This window comes from Camelina sativa, chromosome 14 (assembly GCF_000633955.1).
Source record: "Camelina sativa cultivar DH55 chromosome 14, Cs, whole genome shotgun sequence".
Classification (NCBI taxonomy): Eukaryota; Viridiplantae; Streptophyta; class Magnoliopsida; order Brassicales; family Brassicaceae; genus Camelina; species Camelina sativa.
The window spans coordinates 9,671,823-9,684,325 of NC_025698.1; the positions used below are offsets into that span (position 1 = coordinate 9,671,823).

At 37.2% G+C, this 12,503-nt stretch overlaps 3 protein-coding genes and 1 non-coding gene across 4 annotated transcripts; 3 read left to right on the top strand and 1 right to left on the bottom strand.

Moving 5' to 3' along the window:
* LOC104740698 (ferredoxin--NADP reductase, leaf isozyme 2, chloroplastic-like) lies at nt 6,073-8,498 on the top strand. Its single transcript, XM_010461379.2, has 9 exons — nt 6,073-6,338; nt 6,659-6,923; nt 7,032-7,165; nt 7,246-7,324; nt 7,420-7,511; nt 7,630-7,707; nt 7,793-7,855; nt 7,951-8,185; nt 8,294-8,498. Exons 1-9 carry the CDS (start codon nt 6,231-6,233, stop codon nt 8,359-8,361), a joined length of 1,122 nt encoding a protein of 373 aa, XP_010459681.1. The 5' UTR covers nt 6,073-6,230; the 3' UTR covers nt 8,362-8,498.
* On the top strand, nt 8,935-10,775 carry LOC104740700 (thaumatin-like protein 1). The gene is given in 4 exon segments (XM_010461380.2): nt 8,935-9,263; nt 9,351-9,425; nt 9,428-10,055; nt 10,352-10,775. Coding segments are annotated over 4 exon segments (963 nt in total). The 5' UTR covers nt 8,935-9,214; the 3' UTR covers nt 10,563-10,775.
* TRNAL-CAA lies at nt 10,929-11,011 on the bottom strand. The gene has a single exon. It is a non-coding gene; the product is annotated as a tRNA-Leu (tRNA).
* On the top strand, nt 11,108-12,459 carry LOC104740701 (probable 3-beta-hydroxysteroid-Delta(8),Delta(7)-isomerase). The gene is made up of 4 exons (XM_010461381.2): nt 11,108-11,371; nt 11,530-11,670; nt 11,760-11,868; nt 11,971-12,459. Exons 1-4 carry the CDS (start codon nt 11,230-11,232, stop codon nt 12,254-12,256), a joined length of 678 nt encoding a protein of 225 aa, XP_010459683.1. The 5' UTR covers nt 11,108-11,229; the 3' UTR covers nt 12,257-12,459.

Sequence of the window (12,503 nt, forward strand, 5' to 3'; positions counted from 1 at the left end):
TTGTGCTCCTAAGTTAGTCTTCTTTGAAGGTCGAGGATAAATCAAACAAACCGTAGACTTAAACCATTTAAAAATGATATTAACATAATTAAGTATGAATATTAAAGTTCAAAATAACAATCTAATATTAATTTCTCTACATAAAAATTGTAACTATCATTGTAATATAATGTTTTGATTGGTAACTATCATTCTTTCTTAATGAGCTTATAAGAAAGAATTTTTAATTACTAGATGAAAATATTAGTATATTTATGTTTTACTTAATGTTTTCTTATTTTTTAGTTATGTTTACTTTTAAAATTTTAACGCATGTAAACATGTAAAAACATGTAATTATAAATGAACATGTATTTACTTTTTACTTTTTCATATGTTTCTTCTTCCCTCAGTGAGGGTAACTGAAGGGAAGAAGAAACATATGAAGACAACGATCAATATGAGTGTAAAGGTTACTTTTTACCTATTTCTTGTTGTAATGTTCTATATAAGGTCATTTCAAAGATTCTTGCAAACAGGTTGAAGGTGGTGTTACCTAGTTTAATTGCAGGAAATCAATCGGCTTTTGTAAAAGACCGGTTGTTGATCGAGAATGTGTTGCTTGCCACTGAATTGGTTAAGAATTATCACCAGGAGACAATCTCAGCGCGTTGTGCGGTTAAGATCGATATTTCGAAAGCTTTCGACTCTGTTCAGTGGCCTTTCCTGTTAAATGTTCTGTCGGCTCTGGAGTTGCCTCCTGAGTTCATCCATTGGGTTAGATTATGTGTTCAACTGCCTCTTTCTCAGTTCAAGTGAATGGGGAGCTTGTTGGGTATTTTCCAAGCTCCAGTGGTCTCCGACAAGGCTGTTCCCTCTCTCCCTATTTGTTTGTGATCTGTATGGATGTTCTGTCTAAGCTTTTAGATTCTGCTGCTGGCGCAGGAAGATTTGGTTACCAACCGAGATGTAAAGATATCCATCTGACTCATTTAAGCTTTGCTGATGATCTAATGATACTCTCTGATGGCAAACCCCGTTCCATTGAGGGCATTGTCTCGATCTTTGACCAGTTTGCTAAGATCAGCTTGGAAAAATCGACTCTGTATCTTGTCGGCGTTTCTGCTGGTGACCGCCAGCTTATTGAGAATCAGTTTGATTTAGTCTTGGGAGAGTTGCCGGTTAGATACTTGGGCTTGCCACTGGTGACTACGTCTTTTACGGTTTCTGACTACACACCTTTACTTGAGCAGATAAGGCGCCGAATTGGTTCTTGGACGACACACTATCTATCCTTCGCGGGCTGTTTTAATCTTGTCAGCTCGGTTCTTTGGAGTATTTGTACTTCTGGTTGAGTGCCTTCCGGCTTCCCCGTGCTTGTATTAGGGAAGTGGAAAAAATATGCTCTGCATTCTTATGGTCTGGGACTGATTTGAATCCAAAGAAAGCAAAGATGCAGTGGGAGGTTGTATGTAAACCGCGACGGGAGGGGGGACTTGGTCTTCGAAGCTTAAAAGAGGCAAATGATGTGTTTTGCCTCAAGTTGGTTTGGAGGATACTCTCACATGGTCGCTCTTTATGGGTACAATGGGTGGATCGTTATTTGTTAAAGGGGCGGTCTCTATGGGTGATCAAAGAGACCACATGTGCGGGCTCTTGGATTTGGCGAAAGATCCTCAAATATAGAGAAGTGGCAAACACTCTGAGCAAGGTGGAGGTGGGAAACGGGCTGCGGATATCATTTTGGTTTGATACCTGGTCGTCGTTAAGCAGGTTGGTGGATGTCGCAGGGTCCCGTGGGGTTGTGGATTTGGGGATTAGCCGAACAATGACAGTTGCTGAGGCTTGGTCCGCATGGCGTCGACGGAGACATCGTCTCCCACACCTCCTCTCCATTGAGAATGAACTACTGTTGCAGTATCAGCGTAGAACAGAGTCTGCAGATTTGGTTATGTGGAAAGGGAGGGGGATAAGTACAACTCAGTTTTCTCTAACAATGACACTTGGAATAATATACGCTCCACATCTGTTGAGGTCTCCTGGCACAGAATGATTTGGTTTGCTCATGCGACTCCCAAATATACTTTTTGTACCTGGCTAGCAATTCATGATAAATTGGCGACAGGGGAGAGAATGTTGCGGTGGAACATTGGTGCTACCGGGACCTGTCTTCTTTGCCAACAAAGTCTTGAAACCCGTTCTCACCTGTTTTTTGCTTGTCGGTTTTCTTCAGAGGTGTGGGCTGCAACAGCCAAGGGGGTGTTTCGTTACCACTACACCACTGACTGGTACCCGCTCCTAACATACTTAGCAGACAATCGCCTCAACTTTTTGGCTAGCTTTTTACTTCATTATGTTTTTCAATTTGTGGTGTACACCATCTGGTGGGAAAGAAATGGACGGCGACATGGTCAACATCCTAACTCACCTCGGCAGTTAATCAAGTGGATTGATCGCAATGTTCGGGATCAGATTCTGGCTATTCAACGACAAGGGGATCAGCGCTTCTGCAATGGTCTTCAGTTTTGGTTTCAAACACGAATATAAGTTTTGGGGTTCCCCTTAATGTAGTCTAAATTTCCAAACACATTTCAACTTTCCGCTGCACTAGTTGTACAAACGCTATTTTTTCTTTGAATATAATTTAACATTAGATTCAAAAAAAAAAATATGAGTGGAAAGAAAGATGTTAAAAGGTCAGTCGATAAAGTGAAGACAAATGATGAAGTTGTAGTAAGGTCAGCTGAGGAAGTTAAGGCAGATGATGAGGTTGTAAGATCAGCTGAGACAAATGATGAGGTTGTAAGATCATATAAGACAAATGGTGAGGTTGTAAGATCAGCTGAGGAGACAAATTGTCGTTCGATAAACATGGCGCAAAAAATTTTGATCACCAACATAGTTGGCACAAGATTTTTTTGTTGACGAGGCGAATGTGACATTGTGCTCCTAAATTAGTATTTTTTGAAGGTTGAGGATAAATCGAACAAACCTTAGACTTAAACCATTTAAAAATGATATTAAACATAACTAAAAATGAATATTAAAGTTCAAAATAACAATATAATATCTATTTCTTTGGATAAAAATTGTAACTATCATTCTTTCTCAATGAGCTTATAAGAAAGAATTTTTAATTACTTGATGAAAATATTAATATATTTATGTTTTCCTTATGTTTCACTAAATTTTTTCTTATTTTTTAGTTATGTTTTACTTTTTAAAATTTAACGCATGTAAAGATGTAAAAACATGTAATTATAAATGAACATGTAATTACTTTTTACTTTTTCATATGTTTCTTCTTCCCTTCAGTGAGGGTAACTGAAGGGAAGAAGAAACATATGAAGGCAGCGATCAATATGAGTGGAAAGAAAGATGTTAAAAGGTCAGTCGATAAAGTGAAGACAAATGATGAGGTTGTAGTAAGGTCAGCTGAGGAAGTTAAGGCAGATGATGAGGTTGTAAGATCAGCTGAGACAAATGATGAGGTTGTAAGATCAGCTGAGGAACTGAAGACAGATGATGAGGTTGTAAGATCATATGAGACAAATGGTGAGGTTGTAAGATCAGCTGAGGAGACAAATGATGAGGTTATAAGATCAGCTGAGACAAATGATGAGGTCGTAAGATCATAGCCCAATACTGCGAAGCCCATTAAACGTTTTTAGATAGCAAAATGATTGTCTGATTTATTGTTGAATTTCGGTTTCAAATCTTTGGGGTTCAAATAGTTCACTCTTAACAATAAAATAATATTTAATACTCCCTCCGTTTTTTATTACTTATCGTTCTAAAGTTAAAATTTTGTGTCATAATATTTGTCGTTTTGTCGTTTTAGATTTTCAATGCAAATGTTTGGTAAATATTCCAATTTTATCTAACTGTTTTAATGTTTTAACCCCTGTTTTAAAAATCTATAGGCGTTAGTTGGGCGGTGAGGAAGAGCCTAGCAATTAATCCGGAAATCGCATTTAAATCGGGAATTAATCGGGGACTAGTTTTAGGGTTTTCTATTATTATATATAATAAATATATAAAATATTTAAGTTTTAGGGTTATATATATTGTTTATCTTAGTATTACAAAAATATTTGACAGCTCAAGCGGTTTAAGGCTCTCTATGAATGGCTAAGCTCGCGAGTTCGACTCTTCTTGGTGTCTTTTTTGTCCATTTTTTGTCCTTTTTATTACCAAGGGCAAAACGGTAATTTCTCCACCCGATTCCGCTGCTCTCAAACCCTAATCTACGCCCGCAAATTTTTTTTTATCTCAGTTTCTACCCATTTTATCTTATATTCAATTAGATATGAATCATATGATATAGAAATAGTAGATTTTCACACTTAACACTATATTTAAGTAGAAAATCAAATCAACTTTTTTTTTCCGATTTTCTTCCCGATTTGGGTGTAATCGCGGCGGCTGCTTGGTGCCTAGCGATTCCACGCCGTATAATCGGCCGATTTGACCGATTTTTGGAACATGGGTTTTAACCAATCAAAAGACTAGAAAATATATTTAAAAAGAATAAAACAATAAAATTAATTGTTTTCTTAATCTGTGTGAAATAACCTTAAAAGACAACTAATAAAAAACAGAGGGAGTATTAAACATTGTTTAGAAGCTGTAAACAGCTTTGTTAATGTTTCTGGGGTTAAATTGTGTCTTAATCCAATGCAACTGACTAATTATAAGAGTTTGACATGGATTTAGAGAGTTTAAAAGCCACTTATACCTATTTTGTCCCAAAACAGACTAAAACCTGAGAAAACATTGCTTAAAAGCTGTAAACAGCTTTGTTAGTGTTTCTGGGGTTAAAATGTGTCTTAATCCAATGCAACTAACAAATTATAATAGTTTGAGATGGATCTGGAGAGTTTAAAAAACACTTATACCCATTTTGTCCCAAAACAGGCTAATACCTGAGAAAACATTGCTTATGAGCTTTAAAAAGCTTTGTTAGTGTTTTTGGGATTAAAATGTGTCTTAATCCAATGCAACTGACTAATTATAAGAGTTTGAGATGGATTTGGAGAGTTTAAAAGCCACTTATACCCATTTTGTCCCAAAACATGCTAAAACCAAGAAAACATTGCTTAGAAGCTGTAAACAGCTTTGTTAGTGTTTCTGGGGTTAAAATGTGTTTTAATCCAATGCAACTGACTAATTATAAGAGTTTGAGATGAATTTGGAAAGTTTAATAGCCAGTTATACCCGTTTTGTCCCAAAACAAGCTAAAACATTAGAAAACATTGCTTAGAAGCTGTAAACAGTTTTGTTAGTGTTTCTAAAATGTGCCTTAATCCAATGCAACTAACTAATTATAAGACATAGAAAAATATAGATATTTTTTCTCCAATATCATTTGATGTAAAAGAATTATATTGATACTAGGTACTATCCCGCGGAAAACCCTGGGTTGAATTTTTTTAATGAAAATTTGTAATAATTTATTTTGTTATTATGTTATTATTTATAATGGTTTGTGATTAAAAATTTGTTGCTTATATTATAATTTTTGTATTTTAAAATTTTTATTGAAAACCTATCAGTAAAACATTTGCATGTAATGAATAAAATTATTTAAACTTTTGTCAGTTAAACGAAATCTTTGCTATAGTTGTGAAGTAAGTAAAAAGATATAACTACCATGTAAAAAAGAAATCTTATCTGTTAGTTTTTGAAGTACAAATTAGTTTTGATTCTAATAGATTTTTTTTTACTTTTCTACAATTTATTTTATTTGATGTGTTCCCAATTTTAGTTTTTTTAACTAGAATTATTTATTTAATTAATTATTTAATCTTAATTAAGTTTATAATGGCAATTGAATGTAATTTACACATTTTTATATTTGTACTTCTCAGTTAATATAGTAGGATGACTTCAAAACATTGAAAAAGCATTATAATTGTGGTATTTGTTCTTTTGGTGTACAACATAATTTTCTGAATTTATATATACATTTCTTAAAAATTTTGATATCATATAATCATACTTGAGATTATTATTTTCATAATTATTACACACACAAAGATATTTAAAGGAAAAACAAACAAAAGAGATATATATAGCTTCTTAGTCAAATAACCGTAACCACAACTTTGATCAATGAGATACTACTCACTTCTTCAAACCTCATCCACCCAAACACAAATGTCTTCCAATCCTTCTCTTATCTTTCTCCGTCTGATTCCTTTTTATATTCCTCTGCAATTTTCTCCCATTTTGATTTCATTTGCTCGGCAATGGCGATGACTACTATGAATGCTGCTGTTTCTCTCACATCTTCAAACTCTTCTTCTCTTCCTGCTACTAGTTGTGCCATTGCTCCTGAAAGGATCAGGTTTAGTAAGGTACTCTTTTATATCTATCAAATACTCTGCTTTTTAGAGGTTTGCTTATACTCATCTGGGTCTTAATCAAGTTTGGAACTTGGATAAACGTGCTTCTGGGTCTTACTTCTCTAGAGTATACAGAGAACATTTTCTAAAATCGACTGATGATTTCTTAAATATGCCAACTTTGATTACTAGGTTAGGTCTCTGTTTAATGAAGTTTGGAACTTTGGATAAGCAGCTTCTGGGGTTTCACTTATAATGTAGTGGGTTTCAGTTCATCTAGTATTTGATGGGATCATGATTAGGTCTCTCTGTTGTTTTGGTTTTTTTTGAAGGGTGCTCTTTACTACAAAAGCAACAATGTAGTGACAAGTAAAAGAGTGTTTTCCATAAGAGCTCAAATCACAGCAGAGACGACAGATACTCCTACTCCTACTCCTGCCAAGAAGGTAGAGAAAGTGTCTAAGAAGAACGAGGAAGGTGTGATTGTCAACAAGTACAGACCAAAGGAGCCATACACTGGAAAATGCCTTGTCAACACCAAAATCACAGCAGATGATGCTCCTGGAGAGACCTGGCACATGGTTTTCAGCCATGAAGGTAGGGGATTTGATTAATTACTTGATCTCATAAACGTTATAGTTCTGTCATCTGTGTATGATTCACTTGTTGATGGTGATTGAAGTAGCATTTATGTGTCTTTGATAGGCGAGATCCCGTACAGAGAAGGGCAATCTGTTGGTGTGATTCCAGATGGAATTGACAAGAATGGAAAGCCTCACAAGATCAGACTTTACTCGATTGCCAGCAGCGCTCTTGGAGATCTTGGCAATTCTGAAACCGTAAGAGACCAATTCTTTTCGTTTTGAGAAAGAACACGGTTTGTTTTCTCTGGTTAAGTGAATGAACAAGTTTGTTGCAGGTTTCTTTGTGTGTGAAAAGACTTGTCTATATTAATGACCAAGGAGAGACTGTTAAAGGAGTTTGCTCAAATTTCTTGTGTAAGTACCAATGAATAAGGCTTGTTTTTTTGGTTAAAGTTTAACTTCTTTCACCTATTATTCAACTTTTGGGCTTGCTTGTCCTTGTTTTTCAGGTGACTTGACACCCGGAAGTCCTGTGAAGCTCACTGGTCCTGTAGGCAAAGAAATGCTTATGCCGAAGGATCCAAACGCCACTGTTATTATGGTCTCTCCCCTAAACCTCAAATATCTTGACTTTCTTATGATTAAACTTCCATGTAGGTTCTGTTTCTTGAAACATCATTAAACATTAATATTATCCTTCTTCTTGATGAACGCCACAGCTTGCTACAGGGACGGGAATTGCACCTTTCCGGTCTTTCTTATGGAAGATGTTCTTCGAGAAACATGATGACTACAAGGTGAAACGATTGCTATGGTCAATAAGCTTTTTTGATAACAAACAAACATATCAAAATCTAATACCTTGTAATCCTCATTATGCAGTTCAATGGCTTAGCTTGGCTTTTCTTGGGTGTACCAACCACTAGCTCATTGCTCTACCAAGAGGCATACATACATAAACTCTTCTTCTAGTTTTCAAAATCCTTCCAATTCAAAATAACAAAAAATCCTGTTTTGATTCTCATGTGTTTAAACATCAGGAGTTTGATAAGATGAAAGCAAAGGCCCCCGAAAACTTCAGGGTGGATTATGCGATAAGCAGAGAACAGGCGAACGACAAAGGAGAGAAAATGTATATCCAGACTCGGATGGCGCAGTACGCAGCTGAATTATGGGAGTTGTTGAAGAAAGACAACACTTTTGTCTACATGTGTGGACTTAAGGGAATGGAGAAAGGAATCGATGACATTATGGTCTCATTGGCTGCAAATGACGGTAAGAAGAGCAGAAAAATAGTACTCTAATTCTTGAAACATCCACTACTACAATCAAGGTAAACTCTAATGAATGAATACATGTTTTTTTTTTTTTGTGATGGTTTAGGTATTGACTGGTTTGATTACAAGAAGCAGTTGAAGAAGGCAGAGCAATGGAACGTTGAAGTCTACTGATCAAAAGAGACTTTGACATTCGGTAGCAAGTATAGTGCAACAAAACTGTTATTTTCGCTTCCCAATTGCTGTAATTTAAAGATAAGGTTTTTTTTAGTTATATTTTGCTAAAAAGGGAGTTATTTAATCTTTTACCATTCGTTTGCTACCATTTTTTGGCTCTAAGTTAAAATGATACATTGATAGAGACAGAATTACCCATCCAAAAAATGTCAACAAAGGAAACAAAAATGGTTACAAAAAATTGACAGCAATATGTATATTGTGCGGTAGCTAACCAATCCTCTGACAATGAGATGAGTACTACTATCCAACCTAAATCGATAAACATTATCAAATGAAACTCTACTATATAAGAAATATTTACATGCTTCTATTAAAACAAGTAATGGTTTCTTAGGATAATTGAACACTTGAGTAGTTTAGTTGATTTTGGGTTAGACCAATTCATTTGCGTTTAAGTGTTTAACTTTACAACGTTACCTTTCAAAGCCGTAAAATATCATATGAGTATATTATCAAGACATGGTTGAGATATTTTTTACTTAAGAGCCGACCAGAAAAAGAGCAATCTAGTATAGTAGGCTAAATGTTTCTTCACACTTTTATCTTTTTGTCAGAGACTCATTTGTCAGTAACCGTTTGATCACAACGGCTAAATCAACCACGTGGTCAGACACACCGTAATATACCAACACACAGCAACACTTGATTGTAGCTCATTAAAAAAGATCGCCAACAGAATTAAAAACTCTTTAAACCACTCTCCTCTGTTTTACACCATCTCTGTTTCGCTCTCTCAAGAAGAAGAAGAAGAAACAGAGAGCGTTCACATTATCCCTTCTACACAAACATGGCATTGATCTTCTTCTTCTTATTATTATCGAACATGTTCTTCTCCGGTAAGAATCTTTTTTCTGATTTACCTGTAAATCTCAATGACTGTGTAATCAGTTTCAAAGTTTCTTAATTTTGTATTCTAATCTCAGGAGCTATGTCGAGGAGCTTCACAATAGCGAACAAATGCGACTACACAGTCTGGCCGGGAATTTTATCTAACGCCGGGTTCCTCCGTTGCCGACCACTGGCTTCGTTCTTCAAAAAGGAGAGACACGTACAATCGACGCGCCGTCTTCATGGGGAGGTCGGTTCTGGGGAAGGACACTCTGCTCAACCGGTTCCGATGGAAGATTTACATGCGCCACCGGAGATTGCGGTTCCGGAAAGCTCGAATGCGCCGGTACTGGAGCTGCTCCTCCGGCGACTCTAGCTGAATTCACTCTAGACGGCTCTGGAGGGCTCGATTTCTACGACGTGAGCCTCGTCGACGGATACAATGTCCAGATGCTGGTGGCTCCTCAAGGCGGTTCCGGCCTGAATTGCAGCACTACCGGCTGTGTCGTCGATTTAAACGGCTCGTGTCCGTCGGAACTAAGGGTGAATAGCGTCGGAGGAGGCGATAAGGGAGCGGCGATGGCTTGTAAAAGCGCGTGCGAGGCGTTTCGGGAGCCGCAGTATTGCTGCAGCGGCGCGTTTGGGTCGCCTGATACGTGTAAGCCGTCTTCCTACTCGAGGGTCTTCAAGAGCGCGTGTCCACGCGCCTATAGCTACGCGTATGACGATAAGTCTAGTACATTTACGTGCGCTAAATCTCCCAACTACGTCATCATGTTCTGTCCTTCTCCCAACACCAGGTTTTCAATTCTTGGTCTATTTACTTTCACCCCTTCAATTCGTGTAATAAAAGGTGGTTAGAAATAATTACTTTATAATCATAGTAGCTGGCTAACTTTACACTAATGATGATTATTAGAATTTTTTGCTTGTTGTATAATCGAAGTCACTTTATAATCATTAATTTTGCTATACAAGTTTTGTTTCTTTTCAAAAAGAGTTAAGTCATTTTGTTTGATAGATACTGTATTTGTTTGTCACGCTCCAATGTAAGAGACGCGTAGGAACATTATTAACTCATTATTTTATTGTGCAGCCTAAAATCAGCGGAGGAAGAGGAACATAGCACAGAGACAATGACGAAGACGAAGACGACAAGTTCAAGTTCCGCCAGTACGACGTCGTCGCAGATGGTCTATGAAGGTGCTCTGGATGAAAGTAGTGGTTCACCATCTACGTGTTACGGCTTATCACGTGTGATCACAGTCGCTGCGCTTGCTTTTTGTCGTATGTGGTGGTTCTTCTGACTAGATTCTATATCTTTTTAGTGTCTGCCGACGTATGCGAAGAAACAAAAACGTATATGGGCCTTAGAAGGCCTTTTTATCGTCCTGCCCATGTGACGTTTGGATATAGTTGTTCACTCGAGATTGAGATATGGTATGGAGTTGTAACTTGTAAGCCTAGAAGATATAATTCTTTTTCATGTGTTTAATTCGAATATGCATGTATGATTAGTACTCTGGTGATCGAAAATATACGAAAGCTGGGCCAACAATCCTACCTTAATTTACATTAATTTCGAATATGGGCCAACAATCCTACCTTAATTTACATTTCGAAAAGTCCGTTTTCGACATAATTGAATTATAATTGGAAAAGAAAAGAAAAATTGTCAGAAGTGGGATTTGAACCCACGCCCTCAACGAGGACCGCAACTTGAGTGCGGCGCCTTAGACCACTCGGCCATCCTGACATGTTTGACTTTTATGATCACATAACCCTTAATAAATACGAGTCAATACGGTGCTCAACCCATTTTGACCAATTATTACCAAAGGACGAGTGAATTACTCGGATCGTGGAGATTAGTAAAGCAGCACATCGATCAGATCTACAGTAGCTCCACAACTCACCATTTGGTCGTTGACCAGAAGAAAGAAACACAGAGAGTTGAAGAGAGAAAAAAAAACTATGGAGGAAGCGGCACATCCTTACGTTCCGAGAGATCTGAAACTGCCGGGATACGTACCAATCTCAATGTCTATGTCTTTCATCCTCGCTGTCTACCTCGGTGCTTCCCTCCTTGTCGTCTCCCTCGTCTGGCTTCTCTTAGGTAATCCAATTCCCGCTCCACCTCAATCTCTGTCAAAACCAGATCATCGATTTTAAGTTGAATTTGAACACATTAAAAGAATTGATCTGTAGTTTGATCCAAATTCAATTAGAGAGAATGTTTTGCTGATGGGTTGGGTTGGTTTGGTTTGGTTTCAGGGAGGAAGAAAGCTAAAGTTGAGAAATTGCTAATGTGTTGGTGGGCATTCACTGGTCTCACTCACATTATCCTCGAAGGCTATTTCGTTTTCACCCCTGAGTTTTTCAAGGACAACACTTCTTGTTATCTCGCTGAAGTCTGTAAGTTCCTCTTTTTCTTAGTGTTTGTTGTTCTTTGTTTCTCCAATTCGACAATTAGCTTAAAGTTTGTTTCTTTCTTTCTTTCATAGGGAAAGAATACAGCAAAGGTGATTCGAGATACGCAGGAAGGGATTCTGCAGTTGTATCTATTGAAGGGATCACTGCTGTTATCGTCGGCCCTGCTTGTCTCTTAGCTATGTAAGTTTTCTTCATTTCAAGTGAAGTAGTATCTTTGCCATTTGGTTTTCTCTGTGAGATAAGAAGTAAATGAATTTTGTTGTTGTTGTTGATGTAAATCAGATATGCCATTGCTAAGGAGAAGTCGTATAGCTACGTGCTTCAGCTTGCGATCTCGCTTGGGCAGCTCTACGGATGTTTGGTCTACTTCATTACTGCTATCTTGGAAGGAGACAACTTTGCTACGAACTCATTCTACTATTACTCATACTACATTGGTGCAAACGGATGGTGGATCTTGATACCGCTACTCATTTCTTTCCGTTGCTGGAAAAAGATTTGTGCAGCTGTTGCCAACAACATCGTCGAGACAAAGACAAAGACAAAGACAAAGAAGAAGAACCGTTGAAGCAAAGATCAAAGACTCTTCTTCTTCTTCCAACATTCGACCTAGTGATCTGATCTCTTTATCTCTTCAGGTCATTGTTATTATTATAGCAATGAACATGAGTCTCCTTTTGCGGACGATTTATCCAATTTAAAAACTTTTGGCTATGTTATATCTTTACAGCAATGAACAAGGGGTATAATTGATCCATTTTTCATTTGATATTTTGCATTTTTGTTAAGCTTTTCTTATATTAACTCAAGATCCC